The following is a 16,117-nucleotide window of genomic DNA, read 5'->3' as shown; positions in this document are numbered from 1 at the left end:
TGTGTTGGTAAAAAAGCAAATCAAGTATGAAGCACCTGAAATCTTCCTAAATGAAGAGGTAACTTTTTTCTAAGTATTGTAACTTCTTTCAGAAGTTGCGTGGTCTACTCTGAAGTTGTGGATTTCAGTCAGCCTGTTTTCCTGTGGTGCATCTGGAGCTACTGCATACAGAGTTCATGATTATAACTGGATAGTTGGATTTAATGTTGACTTAAGGTTGTGAGCATACAAAGCTTTGCCAAAAAAAACAGTGAAATACAAAACCTCATTGAACACAGTCAGGTGCGCAAAGGGCTGGCTAATACTGGTTTATGTAGTGATGTTAATTCTTAAAGGGATGCTGTCATGGTGACCTCCCCTGGACAGTAGTTCCACCAGGAAAATCTTTCTTCAGGTTTCCTTCCATGTATTTTGCGTCTTTTCCCCTCCACTCTTGCTTCATTAACTCTCCTGTGCTCATTGCTCCCTTTTAAGAATGTGTTAAAAGTATTCAGGCCTGGGTGCAGAGTCAAAACAGTATGTGCCAACGGCACTCGGAATTGAGGGACTGGAGATGGGAGTGCCTTACTCTGACTCATTCAGTTCTTATGCCTTTCTGTAAAATAAAATAAACTATAGAAGCAATAATTTCCTTACCATGAGATGAACAAACTCTTCAAATGCATGGTAAGCCACATTTTAAAACTTACCATGCATGTTATAGCATTATCTAATAATGAGGCAAAAAATTTAAAAATACATGACTTTTGATCACATGAAATAAGGTACAAGGCTATGAACTGCAGGTTTCTGCCCCTGAAATAGTTCCATCTGATAGTGTTGCAAGGGCCCAAGAGAGTAGTATGTGAAAAAAACAATGCAGTTAAACAGTAGTTTTAATGTAATTGTGCATTTGCTAGGTTCCTTGCAGTGAAAAACATTGCATAAAAACTGTGTGAAAGGGCAGTGTGTGGAAAGAATGCTGGTGTGCTGTATTTTTCCAGTTACTGCTAGAAATTATGCGACAATTTACATCATAAATGATTTACTGAATCAGGCTCAAATCCTGCAGATCTTGGGAATCCCTTTGGAAGCTGTTTGTACGCAGGTGACAAGACTCTAGTTGTGCAGTGCACAGAGTTCTGGTAAGGCTCAGCAGGCTCATGTGTAAGTCTGCTGTAATTTGCTTTCATTAATAAGCTCTTTTGCCTTCCCCATATGCTTGTGTCTTGCAAATCATGTTGCCTACCTCAACTGCAGTCTTTTTCTGCCTTAGCCACAGAAAGAACAGTAAACACAACACTTTGTCAGATACTTGATACTCTTCAAGCTAGCTCTTGACCCTGGAAAAAGCACGTGTCATGTTAAGGATGTTCTGATGCATCATGGCTTTGGCAGATCCGCTTTGATATTCTGCCTTCAGTACCGACAAACACCTAGTGCTCTGTAGAAAGTACCTCGATTGCCTTGTTTGTTCAGTGTTCTGAGTTGTTGGCACATGGAGTCCTCCTTTGGACCTTCAGGCAGTTGGTTTATACATTGGGGCAGGAGATTTAATTAACCTCATTACAGTTTGAGCTGGCATTCAATACAAACATTATTAATGGTCATAAAAGTTACCCAACCTTTTTAAAATTCCAGTCACACTATTTGACTCTCTGACCTCCTGTGAAAGTGACTTCTGCAACCTGACTGTGTGTTGCAGAAAGAATTACCAGGATAGCATCCTTGAACACGAAATGTAGGCTCTGTTTTAAAAGATGTGCACTTCACTTCTCATTAGAAGAGCATTTAAAGTGTATTGAGTTTGTATCTGGTCAGAAATTATGATTATTATTAATCATTTGTACTGTACCATTCCCTCAGGATCATGGAAAAGCCATCATACTTAGTTACTCAAATGGATTATACAAGGCAGTCTCTTCCCAAACAGTTGCACGGGTAAGGAGCAAAACCAGAAGCAGGGAAAAGAATCCAGATGCCCAGTGAAATGAAGTGAAGGGGTCCAGGTGGTACAGCAGATCGCTGGAATCAGGAACGGGATTAGCTTGTTTTGCCGAGCCAATCCCGTATACATTGCAGTTTGTTTTCTTTTCAGGGAAAGCTTGTGAACAGTGCATTTTAAATCAGTCTCAAGGGGTGCGTATATATGTGTTTGTGTGTATATATGTGTTTGTGTGTATATATGTGTTTGTGTGCCTATGCTTTGCTATCAAGGCGTGCATGTAGCACAGCCCCACCCTCACCCACCTGTGTGTGTTTGTGAAAATTTGCAACCAGGATATGATTCACAAAATGAGCTGCAGGTCTAATCTACATGATATCACAAAGCACATAGGGTTAATTGTGGTTTTGGTGTGTAGTGAGCTGATGTAACTAATCCTTGTTATGCCGCTCACATAAATTTGGATTACCCGTGGGTTCTGTTCTTATACCATAGTGGAACAGCTTCCTTTGTACCCCTAGCCTGTTTAGGTATTACTAATAAAAAAAAATATTAATTTTCATATTGTCATACATACACACAAAATTTTGACTTCTATTTAAATCAGTCAATCGTTCAGTCTTCTTTAAATTGACTTACTTGGATCAGCAGACCACTGTATACTTTTAAAACCCACAGCAGGTGGCACTATTGGAGTGGTCTGACTATCTTTGCCTTAGTCCTAAAATGTTAGAGTCCCCCATTTGGCTTGTAGCTTGCTGAGGAATATAAGCAGTCAAGCCATTTCCTAGCACTGGTACATATATTTCCTAACACTTGTGTAGGTTCGGAAAATTTATTGCCATGATTAGGTTTGTGTAAAAACTTGTCTAATTGAACAAACTCCTGTCAAAAACATCATCCATGAGTGATTTTTGTTTGATTACCCACTGGAGTATGAAGTGCCATATTTCCCTTAAGTCTGTTCTTCTATCACACAATGGAAGCAATTTTTCATTTCCTTGAGGCAAAAAAAAATTGAGAATACTTCATAATCCAAAAGCAGTGGCTTTTATAACTTGAAGTAGATGTTTACTGCCCTTGACCTTGGTTGCAAAATCTCATTTAAAAAGATGCAACTAATTTTATCTCATACTAATTAATTTGTGAGTAGTAAATTAGTTTTTTGTTAAAAAATTGTTTGGAGGACCTTCTAGGAATAATTGTTGATTTAAAGATAATTAAAAGTGCTCATAATGGTTAACAGACTGAAGGCACTTTGTGTAACACTGGATTTTACTGCGCACCTGGGACCAGAGGTATACATGATTATTCATGTTATTCATGTGCAGAATTATAGACATGTCCAACACTGCTCACTGCCAAAGACGGAATACAAATATCCATAGATTTTAACTGGCACTGAGAAGGAAAATAAAAGTTACTGTGATAATCCTCTTTCTCTATCTCTCTATAGTGTGGGGTTTTTTTTAAATTTAATTTAAATGCAGTCTTGAACTATTAGAAAGTTAACATTTTATTGTTAGAAAATGTAATAACAAGAAGAGAAGTAGAAACAGGGTGGCAGCTATTATTTGGGTTCCGGGCACTATTAGTAGAATCAATAGTAATAGTTTACTATTTAATGAGATTTTTGATAAGAGCACGTATATTTCTATTTGAAAGCCCAACCTTAAAGCATGCCACATCTTTGGTTGGGATTGGGATTGGTTAAGTAGTTAGAGCACAGGACTTTCTGATGATGCAAGATTATTTTTTGAGCTCTCTGCATGTCCATGTTAGTGAGATGAAGGAGCCTACGATGCAAGTTTTCAGTGTGGTCTCGAGATATTTCTCCTGATGTGACCTTTCATGTGCTTTCAGACATAAAGGGTTCAAGTGTGTCAAAGGGAGGGTGGCCCAGCTGTCCTTCAAGTCCCTCTGAAGGTTTGGTGAGCTTGGGTTGTAGGTATTCCACCTTTACACTTCCTTCATAGTATTCTGTTTTCCCCTTTTTTTCTTTGGGATATTTACATAAATATAATTCAGTAGTGTGTGTCTATGTAGGTATATGTCAATGTATCTGTGTATCAAAAATGAATCAGGAATGTTATTTTTTTAGCTGGTCTGAGAAGGGTGATTTGTTAGTACAGACTGTAAAATGGCTCGCCAAATTTCCATTTCATAGATGCCTGAGGCTCCCAAATGACCGAATCCAGTACCACCGATCCAGCCTGAGTGATGGAGAGGGGCTTTGCAAAATACCGGTGTGCCCAGAATGAGATAGAAGCTGTAAGAAGCTTCAAATTGCTACAGTCCAGTAGCGAGCTCTGGCATCTCTGATCCTGTGCTCTGTCTTAGTGGCTGTCAAGGCTTGAATCAAGGACACCAAGTTAGCACTGAGGATTTCACACCAATCATCCTGTGCTTCACCTTTAATACTCGTGTATCTGGCTTTGCATGTGTTGAGAACTTGGTGCTATGCAGTTCCCTTTGCAGAACCACATTCTGTTTTTTATTTTGGGGACGGTAAATGTAGTCACACTGAAATCACTGGATTCATCTGAATCAACTTGAATTGTGCTGGTTGTGAGGAGTTAAATGCAGCAGATGTTTTGTATAGGTCTTTTGTGCCTGGCATAACCATGTTGGTGTTGAGGATTAAGTAACCTTCCTTTGGAGTGTTACTTGCTGTGGAAAATAAACTAAAATGCTGAAATTTGCTCTGTTAGAGGGCCACTCACTCTGTTGCTTGTCTGCATTACTACTCCCTCTGTGTAAATAATCAGCATCCAATACTTAGGGTCGGGAGTTGTTCATTTTGTAGTTGTGCTGTTCTTGCCGACTGAGAACTTCTGAGATTTCCTTTTAGAAGTGACAGTGTGCAGAGGCAAGTCTAAGAAGAAACTGAAGTCATTTACCAGTTAGAGATTTTAAACAAATGAACCCTGACATCCTCCTTTACCATTTCCCTTGCTTCCTTCTTAGTTATAGTGTTTCTTAAATTAGGGTGACAAACAAGAGGGTTAGATTTACTCAATTTTGACCTCTTAAAACTGTTGATGAGAAGAGGGTGAGAGGGAATTGAGTGGCCTTCATGGATAGTCCCATTCAGAGAATTTTGGAAATTTATTGATGCTTCCTTGAGACTACAGATGCCTTGAATTCCAGTTACTGATAACCAGAGTTCACGTTTCTGGTACTGCTACCTAAATATCTTTTCTACACCATCTGCTTCTCAGAGTGTTTCCTTTCCGTAGCACTATGATGGCTACAGCTCTGGGCGGTGATAGCAGCCTGTGTTCATTTGTTCTCCCAACAGACATAATACACATGTAGGAACTTTGGGAGAATTTCAAGCAGGGTCTTAAATGAATTGGATAAGCTATATAAATTTTTTGCCTTGATTTTTCCACCTGTAAACTACATGATTTTGCTTCATTCTTGATTGCAAAATGATTTTTGATCCTGGCAGGATGGTGCTGAAAAGTGCAAGGCTTGGCCCTCATTAGTTTCCACTTCAGGCATTGTTTGAGTAGGAATGAGTTTATCTTTGATTGTTTTTAATCAATAAAATGTACTTATCTGTAAGTGGAGTTTGATAAGAATCAAGTACAGCATGAAAGAACTGGTTAATCTGTTGTTAATGAAAAGTTTTATCTGGATGACAACATCTTGCTTCTGAGATGTTTGCTTTTGAGCATCAGGACAGAAACCACTTCGGTATTCATCTTCAAGGAAATCTGCCGGGTGTGTAAGTTAACTTTAATAAGCCTTGCAAATGACTCCAGTTAAGATAGTCCTCCAAAGAGGATGGTTAAGTACTATTACTATTGTGAGAATGAATATGGACTTGAAATCTGTGCAGGGGAGGAAAGCATCCTAAAAATAATTTGCTATTCAGAAACATTCTTCGCTTCACTTCCATGCAGCGATCTCATGAGGAATTTGTACTGCACTTCATAATCACTAGTAGCCTAATTGAGTCAATGAAATTACATCTGTAAAACTAGAGTATGAAAAACCAGATACAATTCCACAGTGCCTGATTCAGTGCCCACTGAAGTCAACACATGTTCTGCTGAATTCAGTAGAGGTGAAATTGGAGGATTTTATGTAGGTGATTAAATAAAAGCTGCAAATTGACCAATACTATGAAACTGACAATATAATTGAGCTTGTGTAGTTGAGCCATCATTTAAATTCCTTTCTTGTACCCATTGTTCGTGTGCATGTATATGCTTTTATACGGAATCCTGCGCCAGTTCTTCATGAGGTCTCTGTAAAGGGCCTTAAGTGGTTAATGCAGTACCACACCCGGGATTTTGAATACGCACATGTCAAGAATTAAATCAACCAATAAATTTGCGGAGTAATTATTATACCTAAATAAACTATGTCTTCCGTCTGCATCTAACAACTGTGGTCTGGGCTTCCTCTTGTGGAACTCACGCGCAGGGCTTTTGCTGGATCTTTATACATACTTTCATCCATTCACAGTGCAGCCAGTAAAATTACAGTGGAGAACAGCCACCTCGATCCATTGCTTTCAAACATCAAGTAGTTTTATTTTTACAGAGTGAATAATGAGACTCCACACAGCATTTGGAGGTATGAACAAACACAACGGTTACCACAAAATCGTGTGCAAAAATAACTTCAACAGATAAATGCATATTTAGGGAAAGGAAAAATAAATTGGTGTTATAATGCCATCTTAATAAAATGAACAACAACTTAATCTTTTAATTGATGGTACTGTGGTATTTTATATTATCCATACTTGGTTAAACATTGCTGGCGATTTTGTGATAACGGAGTACCTGCAATGCTAAGTAGAAAGGGAATGACCTTTAGAGCATTGTCATTGTTCAGATACCTTTCCAGCAGGTAGGACTAGTGCTCGAGCTGAGATTTTTTTTGTTTATTTTATTTTAGCTAATGTGTTATTGTTGTGTTACTTGGAGCTTAACATTGTAAACATCTCCCACCTAATTAGCAGCATTGCATGTGACTGTTGGGTTACTTGGCCAATAGGTTGGCACTTATCTGACCCAGTTCACTATGTTTAACGTTTCTGAGGCTAATTAAAAACCCACAAGATTTCTTGTTAGGAAAAGGATAATTGTGCCAGCAGGCCAGCAGTGCTAGGTCTAATACAGGCTGCCGCAGTGGTATTGTATGTGCGTAACTGATGTCTGTGACCCTCTGCAGTGACTCTTACCTCTCCCATTGCTTCTGCCATGCCAACCTATGCTCATGTACAAAGGTGAAACATCTGTTTGGGGCTTAGAAATATTTGGCTACCGTGCTACTCAAAATAACTAGTTAGATGCCCAAAATCTACTGCTGGAAGCAAAAGGATTGGTAGCTTTGTAGTTGCCCGTGGCCTTCTACTCACCTGTGAGTGCTGCCACGTCTCATTAAATTGTGCAGCCAGTATAAATCAGGATAGCTGGACTGCTGTCAATACAGTAATCCTAATTTATATCAAAGGTCTGGTCTATCTGTTCTCTAGCTTGTTGGCACGTCTAAGGTGATGTGATGATAATGAAGCGTGGTAGTTAGGCTGTCACTGGTTTTGAAGGAGTTCACCTGTGTAAAGCTGAAGAAGGCAGTTAAATCTAAGTTTATATCAGGGTGCAACTGAGATGAGAGGCAGATTTTGATACTCAATGGGAGAATAAAAAGTGAAAAATCTCAGTATGTAGGAATACAGAATACAGTTAAAATAATTTATGTTTTGCAGTTAATTGAAATGAATGTGCAGTTGAAGTTAACTTGACAGCGGGGGAAGAAAAAAACGCATTAATTGTCATACTAGTTATAACTTATCAAAACAGCCAAGGGCCTAGCAGAGCATGGAAGTATTGCTTCTCCATCAGGTCAGAAACTAGTTAATAGGAAAAGGGGAATAAACTCGCTTTTCCCTTTACCCTGCTCTGTGTGTCTCGAGTGATTAATCTGTGCTCTGCCTCAAGCTGTTAATCTGCAGTGGTGACATTTCAATTATAAACGGCATTTTGTCCATCCCCTCTGGAAATTCTGGATTTGTCAGTGCTAAAGCATCACTAGTACGTGACAGCAGCTTCCCTGATAACTGCACAGCTAAACCTTGTTTGCTTTCAAGAAACAATTTTGGAGGTTATGGTAGTATCTACCAGCATAAACTTTAATGGAGAAAAACCAGCAGCAATGCATATTTTTGATATACAAAACAATTAAATTTGAGAGAACACTGCCTTGATGGAAGGATGGGCAACACAGTGACTGGGTGAGGCTATGATTCTCCCAAACTTCCCTATTTTCTCTAGAAAAACATGAAGAGTGAAAGCAGCAACATTAACATGGCCATTCTGTCCTTGACTGGATTCTCCTAAACTATTGTTTTGTACCCTTGTTCCTAATTTAAGGAGATCCGATAACAAGAGGCTGGTTATTCCAGCCTCAACTTTTCTGTGCTACTTAAGGCAAGGCATTTCTTGCTATTTAGGGTTATTCTTCCGCTCTGATTGCTGAGGAATATAATTGATTCTTACATCCTCATAAGAATGCTTTATTTATTTATAAACTGTAGTTTCCTTTCTACTAACCAATACCCCCTTTTAAAAAAAAAATTAAAATCCACTAATGTCTCTTTTTCCAAAGTAATTTATTATTCTTATGGCTTTCTTCAGAACTGACTTCAGTTTCTCTTCACTTTTGCAAGTAGTTATATTTTGAAAATTGCAGCATTTCAAGCTTCACCCTCCGTATCTGTTACTTTTTTATAGGGAATATGCAGCACATGAAAGGGCTGAGCAAACCTCTCCTCCCTGGCTCACCAGTCACATTCTGAATTAATGGCAAAGCAGCCTCTGTGGGTTATTTGATCCTTTGTTGGCTGGTAAGAGTTACACTAAAGAAACAGTTCTTGGTAATGTTTTAAAAACTTTATTTCCTTTCACAGCCTCTTCTTGGTTAAGTGAAGTGAGACCTTTGTTCAGGACAGCTCCATCCAGCATGAGCTCCTTTGGGACAGGGAAATTCCACCACTACCTGGTGGCCATCTGTTTTAAAGAAGACAAACTACAAACTGGGTGACAATTCTACATACCTTTATTTTTAAAAGGACTGGTTCTTCCACTTACTTCATTGGGTTGTTTCCTGATTGCAAACTATTCAGATGAACTTGCAGGATTAGACTCTAAAATGCAGGCCAACACCACTATGCATTTGAAGAGATTGTAAATATTTTTCAGGCAACTTTAATTTAAACTCTGTCTTATTTAAAGATTTTGTGATCACATTTCTAATACAGGTACTCTCGGTACAGAATATTCAAAGGTGATATGATAGAATACAATTGGTATGAAAGTCAGTACATTAGAATGTTTGCCTTGTAGGTCGAGAGTCTTCAGGATTTATGTTTTAAAGGTTTTTCTTTGTAATAGTAACTAGAAATCTTAAAAGTATACCCATGGGAGTTAGGGCTTTGAGAAATCACTGGGAATATGGCAAAATGTATTTGAAACGTACAGTATATGACAAAATTTAGGAATATTTTATAGTTTAAAGGGCATGTCAAATTAAGTATTTGTACTGTTAAACCAGTTTAAGATCCTGGGCATGCAAAACCTATTTGACTTCATTAAGGCTCTGCTGAGATACCGCCTTGATTGCAGAAGGAAGGCGTATTTTAGATGAGCCTTCTTTTGATTAAGCAATTCCACTTTGCTTGTCACATGCTATGGCAGGTAATGCAAAATCGTAGAGCTTCCCCAAACCCTCCCAATTAAAAAAAAAAAAAAAGCAAACCACAAAACAAAACTTCAGCCAGAGTAACAATCCTGCATATTTTTCTTTTTTTTGTGGAATACTGTGTGTTTGTGCAAAATCCTGCTTTTTTTGTGTGTGTTTGTGCAAAGCTAGGATGCGATACCACAACAGGGCTGCTACATATTAATGGAATATTTAAAATCTGGTGAATTTCTTTGGACTGGAAGTTTGAAGTGTTTGAAGTTGCCTTTTTTTTTTTTTTTTTTTTTGGTTTTGCTTCTGTTAACCGGGCGGTGCGTTAATTACCACATAATTACTGGTGTTTAAGAGCAACCCCCCTTTTCCCTCCCCTACACCTCTCCCCCCTTTCCATCACAGGGAAGGGACGAGGTGCTTAGTCCCATCTCCCGTTAATTAACGAGCCCCAGCACTCATTAACTCCGCTGCCGCCAGCCCGGGGGAGGCCGGGCTTGCAACACCCCCCCCCCCAGGCCGTGGGCTAAGGGCGGGCTCCGCCGCGCCATGGCCGCTCCCTGCTACTTGGGCTGGGATTTCAGCACTCAGCAGGTACCGGAGCCCCTTCCCGACCCTCCTCTCCCCTCCTTCGGTCGCCGGGGGCTGCCCCCCCGGGTCCCCCGGCCCCGCTGCCCTTCCCCCCTGTGGCGGCTGCGCGAAGGGCAGCGGGGCCGGGGGACCCGGGGGAGCAGCCCCCGGCGCTTGCCCCGCACCGGGCTCGTTTGTGCACCCGGTGGCTCCCCCCAGCCGGGCCTCGGGGGTGTTCCACTCGCGCAGACGGGGGAACAGGCCTTCCTTCCTCTCCGTCAGCTTTTCTCGCCTCTTTTCCTCCACCCAGCGACCGTTTTGTTTTGCAGGGTTTCCTCCTTTACGGTAAGCGGGATGCTGGGCTTGCGCTCCGGCGTCCTCGCCAGCGGCCTGCCGACAGCTGGGGCAAAACAATTCGTGGAATCGTTGAACGGTTTGGGTTGGAAGGGACCTTAAAAGATCGTCTTGTTCCAACCCCCCTGTCGTGGGCAGGGACACCTCCCGGCGCTTGATGTGTTCGGAGGCTTTTGTGGGCCATGGGCACTGCGTGTGCCCGGCTCTTGGCATGCTTCCTTCCCTTTGCCCGCATAAGTGCATCCTTCGTCTCTTTCTATTTGTCCCGCCTTGTCCCGCCCCATCTCTTGTCTGAAGCCGTGTCCCCCCCTTGTCCCGCCCCATCTCTTGTCCGAAGCCGTGTCCCCCCCTTGTCCCGCCCCATCTCTTGTCCGAAGCCGTGTCCCCCCCTTGTCCCGCCCCATCTCTTGTCCGAAGCCGTGTCCCCCCCTTGTCCCGCCCCATCTCTTGTCCGAAGCCGTGTCCCCCCCTTGTCCCGCCCCATCTCTTGTCCGAAGCCGTGTCCCCCCCTTGTCCCGCCCCATCTCTTGTCCGAAGCCGTGTCCCCCCCTTGTCCCGCCCCATCTCTTGTCCGAAGCCGTGTCCCCCCCTTGTCCCGCCCCATCTCTTGTCCGAAGCCGTGTCCCCCCCTTGTCCCGCCCCATCTCTTGTCCGAAGCCGTGTCCCCCCTTGTCCCGCCCCATCTCTTGTCCCATCCCATCTCGTCTGAAGCTGTCCTTCCCTTTGTCCCATCTCCCCCTTGTCCTGTCTCGTGTCTGAAGCTGTTTCCTCCCTTGTCCCATCTTCCCCCAACATGTCGTGCTTCCCCATCCTGCTAGGGATGAGCTTAATCCTAGAAAAAGGAGCGCTGTGGCCCTTCCCTACGTGCAGGCTGCAGGGAGACACGTCTGCCAGCAGGATATGGCAGGCTGGGAACTGGGGTTTGCACCTGAATCCAGTGTGTGTCCAGTGACACACACAAGTGTCCTTGTGTGAATCAAGATTAGTAGGATTATGAACCTGGATGCTCAGATTGCTTAAAATCTTGATTTGTCAGCACAGTTGGGTGTTACTACACTGCAAATAGAAACTCTGCCCAAGTTGTGCATAGGCCTGAGTATGTTTGAAATAGGCATATGAGCATAAATCACTTTATTACGGCTGTGCTGAAGTTTGGGAGCTTGAAAAGACGCATCCAGGTTAAGTTGATGAAGTGTTTTTTAAGGGGGCATGCTGCAAGCAGAAAGCCAATTAAGCTGCGGTGGGTCAGGGCCATTTTTAAGCTAGCACAGGCCATCAGAGTGGTAATGAGTTGTGCCAGTGCATAAATAATGGCCCTATGTTAGTATGGCTAAAATGGGGATGGCCTTGTTTTTTGGTCTCTTTCTTTAGCAGCAGTTTGCACTTTCTCCCTTGTTGAAATATGTGCAGAATGTGAGCTACCTTCTCACTTTTCTTCTAGGCTGTTAGTGTTTTTCTTGTGTACTAGGTGAACTTGAGTGAAGCTAGAGAAGGAAAGGTTGTGGTACTCTTCTAGTTTGTGCTTAAGAGAAAGTTCAGCTTAAAGGAGTTGCCTGTTTGTGATGTTGCTTTCTGTGTGCCACAGAAGCTCATAAGACACTTGTGTAATGCCCTCTGAGCTTTGCCAGACTGGTAGAGTTTGATTTACTCAGCGTTTGGGGAGCAGAGAAGGTCCTCAAGGTATCTGAAGGGACTGTTAAGTTCCTTGGTAAGATGGGGCAAAAAAAAAAAAAAAAAAAAAAAGGAGGGGGGGGAAAAAAGCACATCTGGCATCTTTAATCTAAGATACTATATTCTTTGGAGAAATTGGAAAAACTGGTTACCATAATGCAAGCTACGAACCTGGGAACTTGTTTGCTGTTCTTTAGCATATGCCCGCATCTTGATCTTGTGCTATTAAGGAGAGAGAAAATGGGGGGGGGGGGGGGCGGAAATGCAAGCAAACAAATATACATGTTGCTGAATAGATGACATGCTGGAAATTCACATAACAACTTGTTTCATGTAAAATCGTTCCTATGCTTTCAGCGAGTTATATGGATTGGGGTGATCTTCTTTCTCATTTAATTTATGAGAATCGAGTTATTATAAATGAGCTATCAGTGCTATTTAATTATTGTTAGTTTTTGTTAACATGCTGTTTTATATCTTCTAGCTGAAAGTCATCGCTATTGATGAACAGCTGAGAGTAATTTATGAGGATAATGTTCATTTTGATAAAGACCTTCCAGAATTTAAGTAAGGCTTTTTGTATTTTACTTGGATAATATAATTTAGAACTTTGGAGATCGGGAAGGGGGGGGGGGGGGCGGGCTCTTGCCCTATTTGGTCTCATTGATATGCGTGGAGGCATGGAAAAAGTTCATGCCATGTTCACTTTTCATATTTGGCAAGGGTAGTATATGCCTTTGCCTTCCTTGGTTTGTAAATGTGGCAAGGACTCCCAACAGGAAATAAATTAGAAAAATCTACCCTAAAGTGTTATGTATAAACAAACCAATTTTTTACTCTTTTGGGACTTCAGACTTGTGGACATGACTGTTTCGTTTTGGGACATAGAAGTAAGAGCTGCCCTTTGCATCAGGGTGGAATGCTATGGTAACAGCAAGTAAATTGCATGAAGGGAACTTCTAAAAGGCATTTGGAGACAAAACTGAGTGGTTCCAAATCTCATAACAGGATGTAGGAAGCCAGTATTTGTTTACTTCAGTTAGTAGACTAGAATTTACAAATGTCATCCTCCATGGTCACAAGTTTCAATGAAATACATTTATTTACTTGATGGTTAACAGCAAAAATTGAATTTCATCTTCCAGATGCAAGCCACTAATGGTGACAGTTAGGAAACTTAGAAATAACTATGAATTATGTGGAGCCAATGAGCAGTATCAGCATTGGAGTCTATCACAGATCTTACTTTCAGGATCAGAGCCTTTCCTTGCAAATTATTTACTTTGCAATTGGGTCAAACATCTCTTATGTCACCTCCTAGGAGCTGGCTTTTACTTTTCAGGTTTCAAACACTGATAGTATCCTTGCTCTTAAGCAAAGAGAGTTTGCAGTGCTTTTATGTTATTAATAAACTTCAAGAACTTTGCTTAGCTGGGAAAAAATTGCTGAATTTACCAAGAGAAAATACTGTTTTTCTGTAGGACGCAAGGTGGAGTCTATATTCACAGTGACAGACTGACAGTCACTTCTCCCGTGCTAATGTGGGTCAAGGTATGAACAAGCTTTATATAGTTCGACTTCTGCCTTGCTGTTATTGAAATGGAAATGTATTCCAGACGATAGTGAAACTCATCATTCAAGTCAACATAATCCTTTTGCTTGTATTCCGTTTCTTTTAAGTGTTATTCTGTGTCTTTGGTATGCAAATATTAATGTTATCAACAAACATAGTGGAAATTGCTAATATTTTGAGGTTTTTTGTTTGTTTTTTTTTTCGCTCTCCACCATTATAGCATCGTATGTGTGATTAATCCTTTCCTGACTTTGCCTCCTTTGAAAAAAGACTATTCCTTTTTTCCTCATCTTCTTTTTTCATATGCAAAAGGGGCAGGTGTTGCTTTCACGGAATCACGGAATCTTCAGAGTTGGAAGGGACCTCTAGAGATCATCTAGTCCAACTCCCCTGCTAGAGCAGGATTGCCTAAAGCACATCCCTCAGGGCTGCATCCAGGCGGGTCTTGAAAATCTCCAGAGAAGGGGACTCCACAACCTCCCTGGGCAGCCTGTTCCAGTGCTCTGTCACCCTCACCTTTGCCTAGCTTAAATCTGTGGTTTTGTAGCATCCAGGTTACTTGCGCTATTTTTTTTTCTTTTTAAATAAGCTTTGCTAGCCAATTGATGTCTCAAATGGGAAGTGGTTAAAGAGCAATTTATTCAGTGATTCCCAGTCACTTTCGTGTTTATTTTGAAATACAACATTCTTTTCTATTTTAAAAGAGGGCCTCCCTTGCTTCTGTGCAGATTCTGCAACACTTGCTCTTACATGGTACTATGTAAATTTGTCTTAGTAGTGTGATTTGAATAGTTAAGGTATTTGAAAGGTCACAAAACCCCCAGCTGTGATCCACAGCAGTTGACAAAGGTTTGGTAAATTTGCTTGCAGTTGGTCTTTTGAATTGTGATGAACAGGAACAGTTGTAATTATTAAATTAATAATATGATGATATAAGTATATGATGTTTCTTGGGAAATTTTGAAGTCTTGCAGTGGTCCATTTGTCAAGATAGTCTGGGAAATGCTGATCTGAATGAGAATATGTAAAGATTAATTAAGTTTTGGTTTTAAACTTAAGGAAAATGTGGCAAGAACAAAATTAACCTAGGTGCTTAAAGTGCTGAAATTCACTTGAATTAGCCTTATTATAGCGACTCTGAGTTTTCAGCTGACACTGAGGTCAATGGTATTGAGGATACCTAACATCTTGTAGGATGGGGTGCAGGGCGTACCCCAATAAGATTTCATAGATTTCCAACAGTAAGAACAGACAGAGATAGTCCTGCTTTCTGTCTGGCACTCTTAAAAGTGGCTTTGTAATGAATTGGAATTATTTAACTCTTGCCTCTTACTTAGGTTTCAAAGAATGAATCTTTGTGATTCAGCTTGTTTAAAGATCTTTTATTTTCCCCTGTGTGATTCAACTTTTCTTTTATGGACTCTTACTTAATAAATTAATTTATGCAGCTTCTTGAGAAGTCCATAGTCATTAGCTAATTTTTCATTATCTGCCAATGAACTCTTATCAGTGATGACATGAATTTACTGTTTAATTCCAGAGATTGTGAGTATGCATAATTTGATAGCTCGTTACAGTCATTCCTGATTCTGTTTGTTCTTGCAGGCTCTGGATATGATTTTGGAAAAGATGAAGTCTTCAGGCTTTAACTTCTCTCACGTCAGAGCTTTGTCCGGTGCTGGCCAGGTTAGTTTATAAAGAAAAAAAATCAGTCTTACTATATTTCTTCAATAGAGCATAAGGCATAGTGATAAATTTCATTTAAATAATTGCATTTACAGACCATAATGACATCGAGTAAGACCAAAACTTCCATGTAAGCATCCATTCCTCAGGGGAACTTAAAACCTGAAGCACGCAAAGCAGTCACTAGTAGGTAGTGGGAGTGGTGGATAATGTTTACAGTGCAGTTGCTTATATCGGTATAGTGTGTAACTGTTTGGTTTCCTGTTGTTTAAATTCTTTGTACGTACAGATTCTGAAATGACTGGGATCACTTTGAATTTCAGCGTATCCAGGCGCTTGTGGAAAAGGGGTATTAAAAATAGTGAGGAGCACAGTTTGCTAAAGGCAGAGGAACATCCTGTTGAGCACAGGTTTTGTTAGTTAGGATAGAGATTTGCCCAAGAACAACGAAAACTAAATTTTGATAGTCTTTGATGCAGAAATGACAAAGATGCTGCCATGATTTAGCCTGTAGTGCATAATGCCTTTTTTTCTGAGACTTATAAATCCCATCCTGGCATTTAGTCAGTTAGCCAGCCTCCTACTCTGGTGAAACAAGGAAGTCTTTTTTAACTTTCACAGGTGATGTT

The 16,117-nt window shown here is 40.8% G+C and overlaps 1 protein-coding gene across 5 annotated transcripts in view; it reads left to right on the top strand.

Annotated features, from left to right (window-relative positions):
• Positions 1–10,035: 10,035 nt before the first annotated feature.
• The window catches only part of XYLB (xylulokinase), an 82,656-nt gene continuing 76,574 nt past the window's right edge, over positions 10,036–16,117 (top strand). For 2 of the 5 annotated variants that reach the window (XM_074574034.1, XM_074574033.1), the window contains exons 1-4: positions 10,343–10,549; positions 12,714–12,796; positions 13,711–13,780; positions 15,408–15,488. In XM_074574034.1, the coding sequence (XP_074430135.1) occupies positions 13,769–13,780; positions 15,408–15,488 (93 nt within the window). In that variant the 5' untranslated portion in view covers positions 10,343–10,549; positions 12,714–12,796; positions 13,711–13,768. Of the gene's footprint in view, positions 10,229–10,342; positions 10,550–12,223; positions 12,267–12,713; positions 12,797–13,710; positions 13,781–15,407; positions 15,489–16,117 lie in introns of those variants that run through there. The other 3 variants (XM_074574032.1, XM_074574031.1, XM_074574035.1) reach the window with 3 other exon arrangements.

The sequence above is a fragment of the Larus michahellis genome, chromosome 2 (assembly GCF_964199755.1).
Source record: "Larus michahellis chromosome 2, bLarMic1.1, whole genome shotgun sequence".
NCBI classification, from domain to species: domain Eukaryota; kingdom Metazoa; phylum Chordata; class Aves; order Charadriiformes; family Laridae; genus Larus; species Larus michahellis.
Note: the sequence above shows the minus strand (reverse complement) of the source record. Positions and strands in the feature narration are given on the sequence as shown.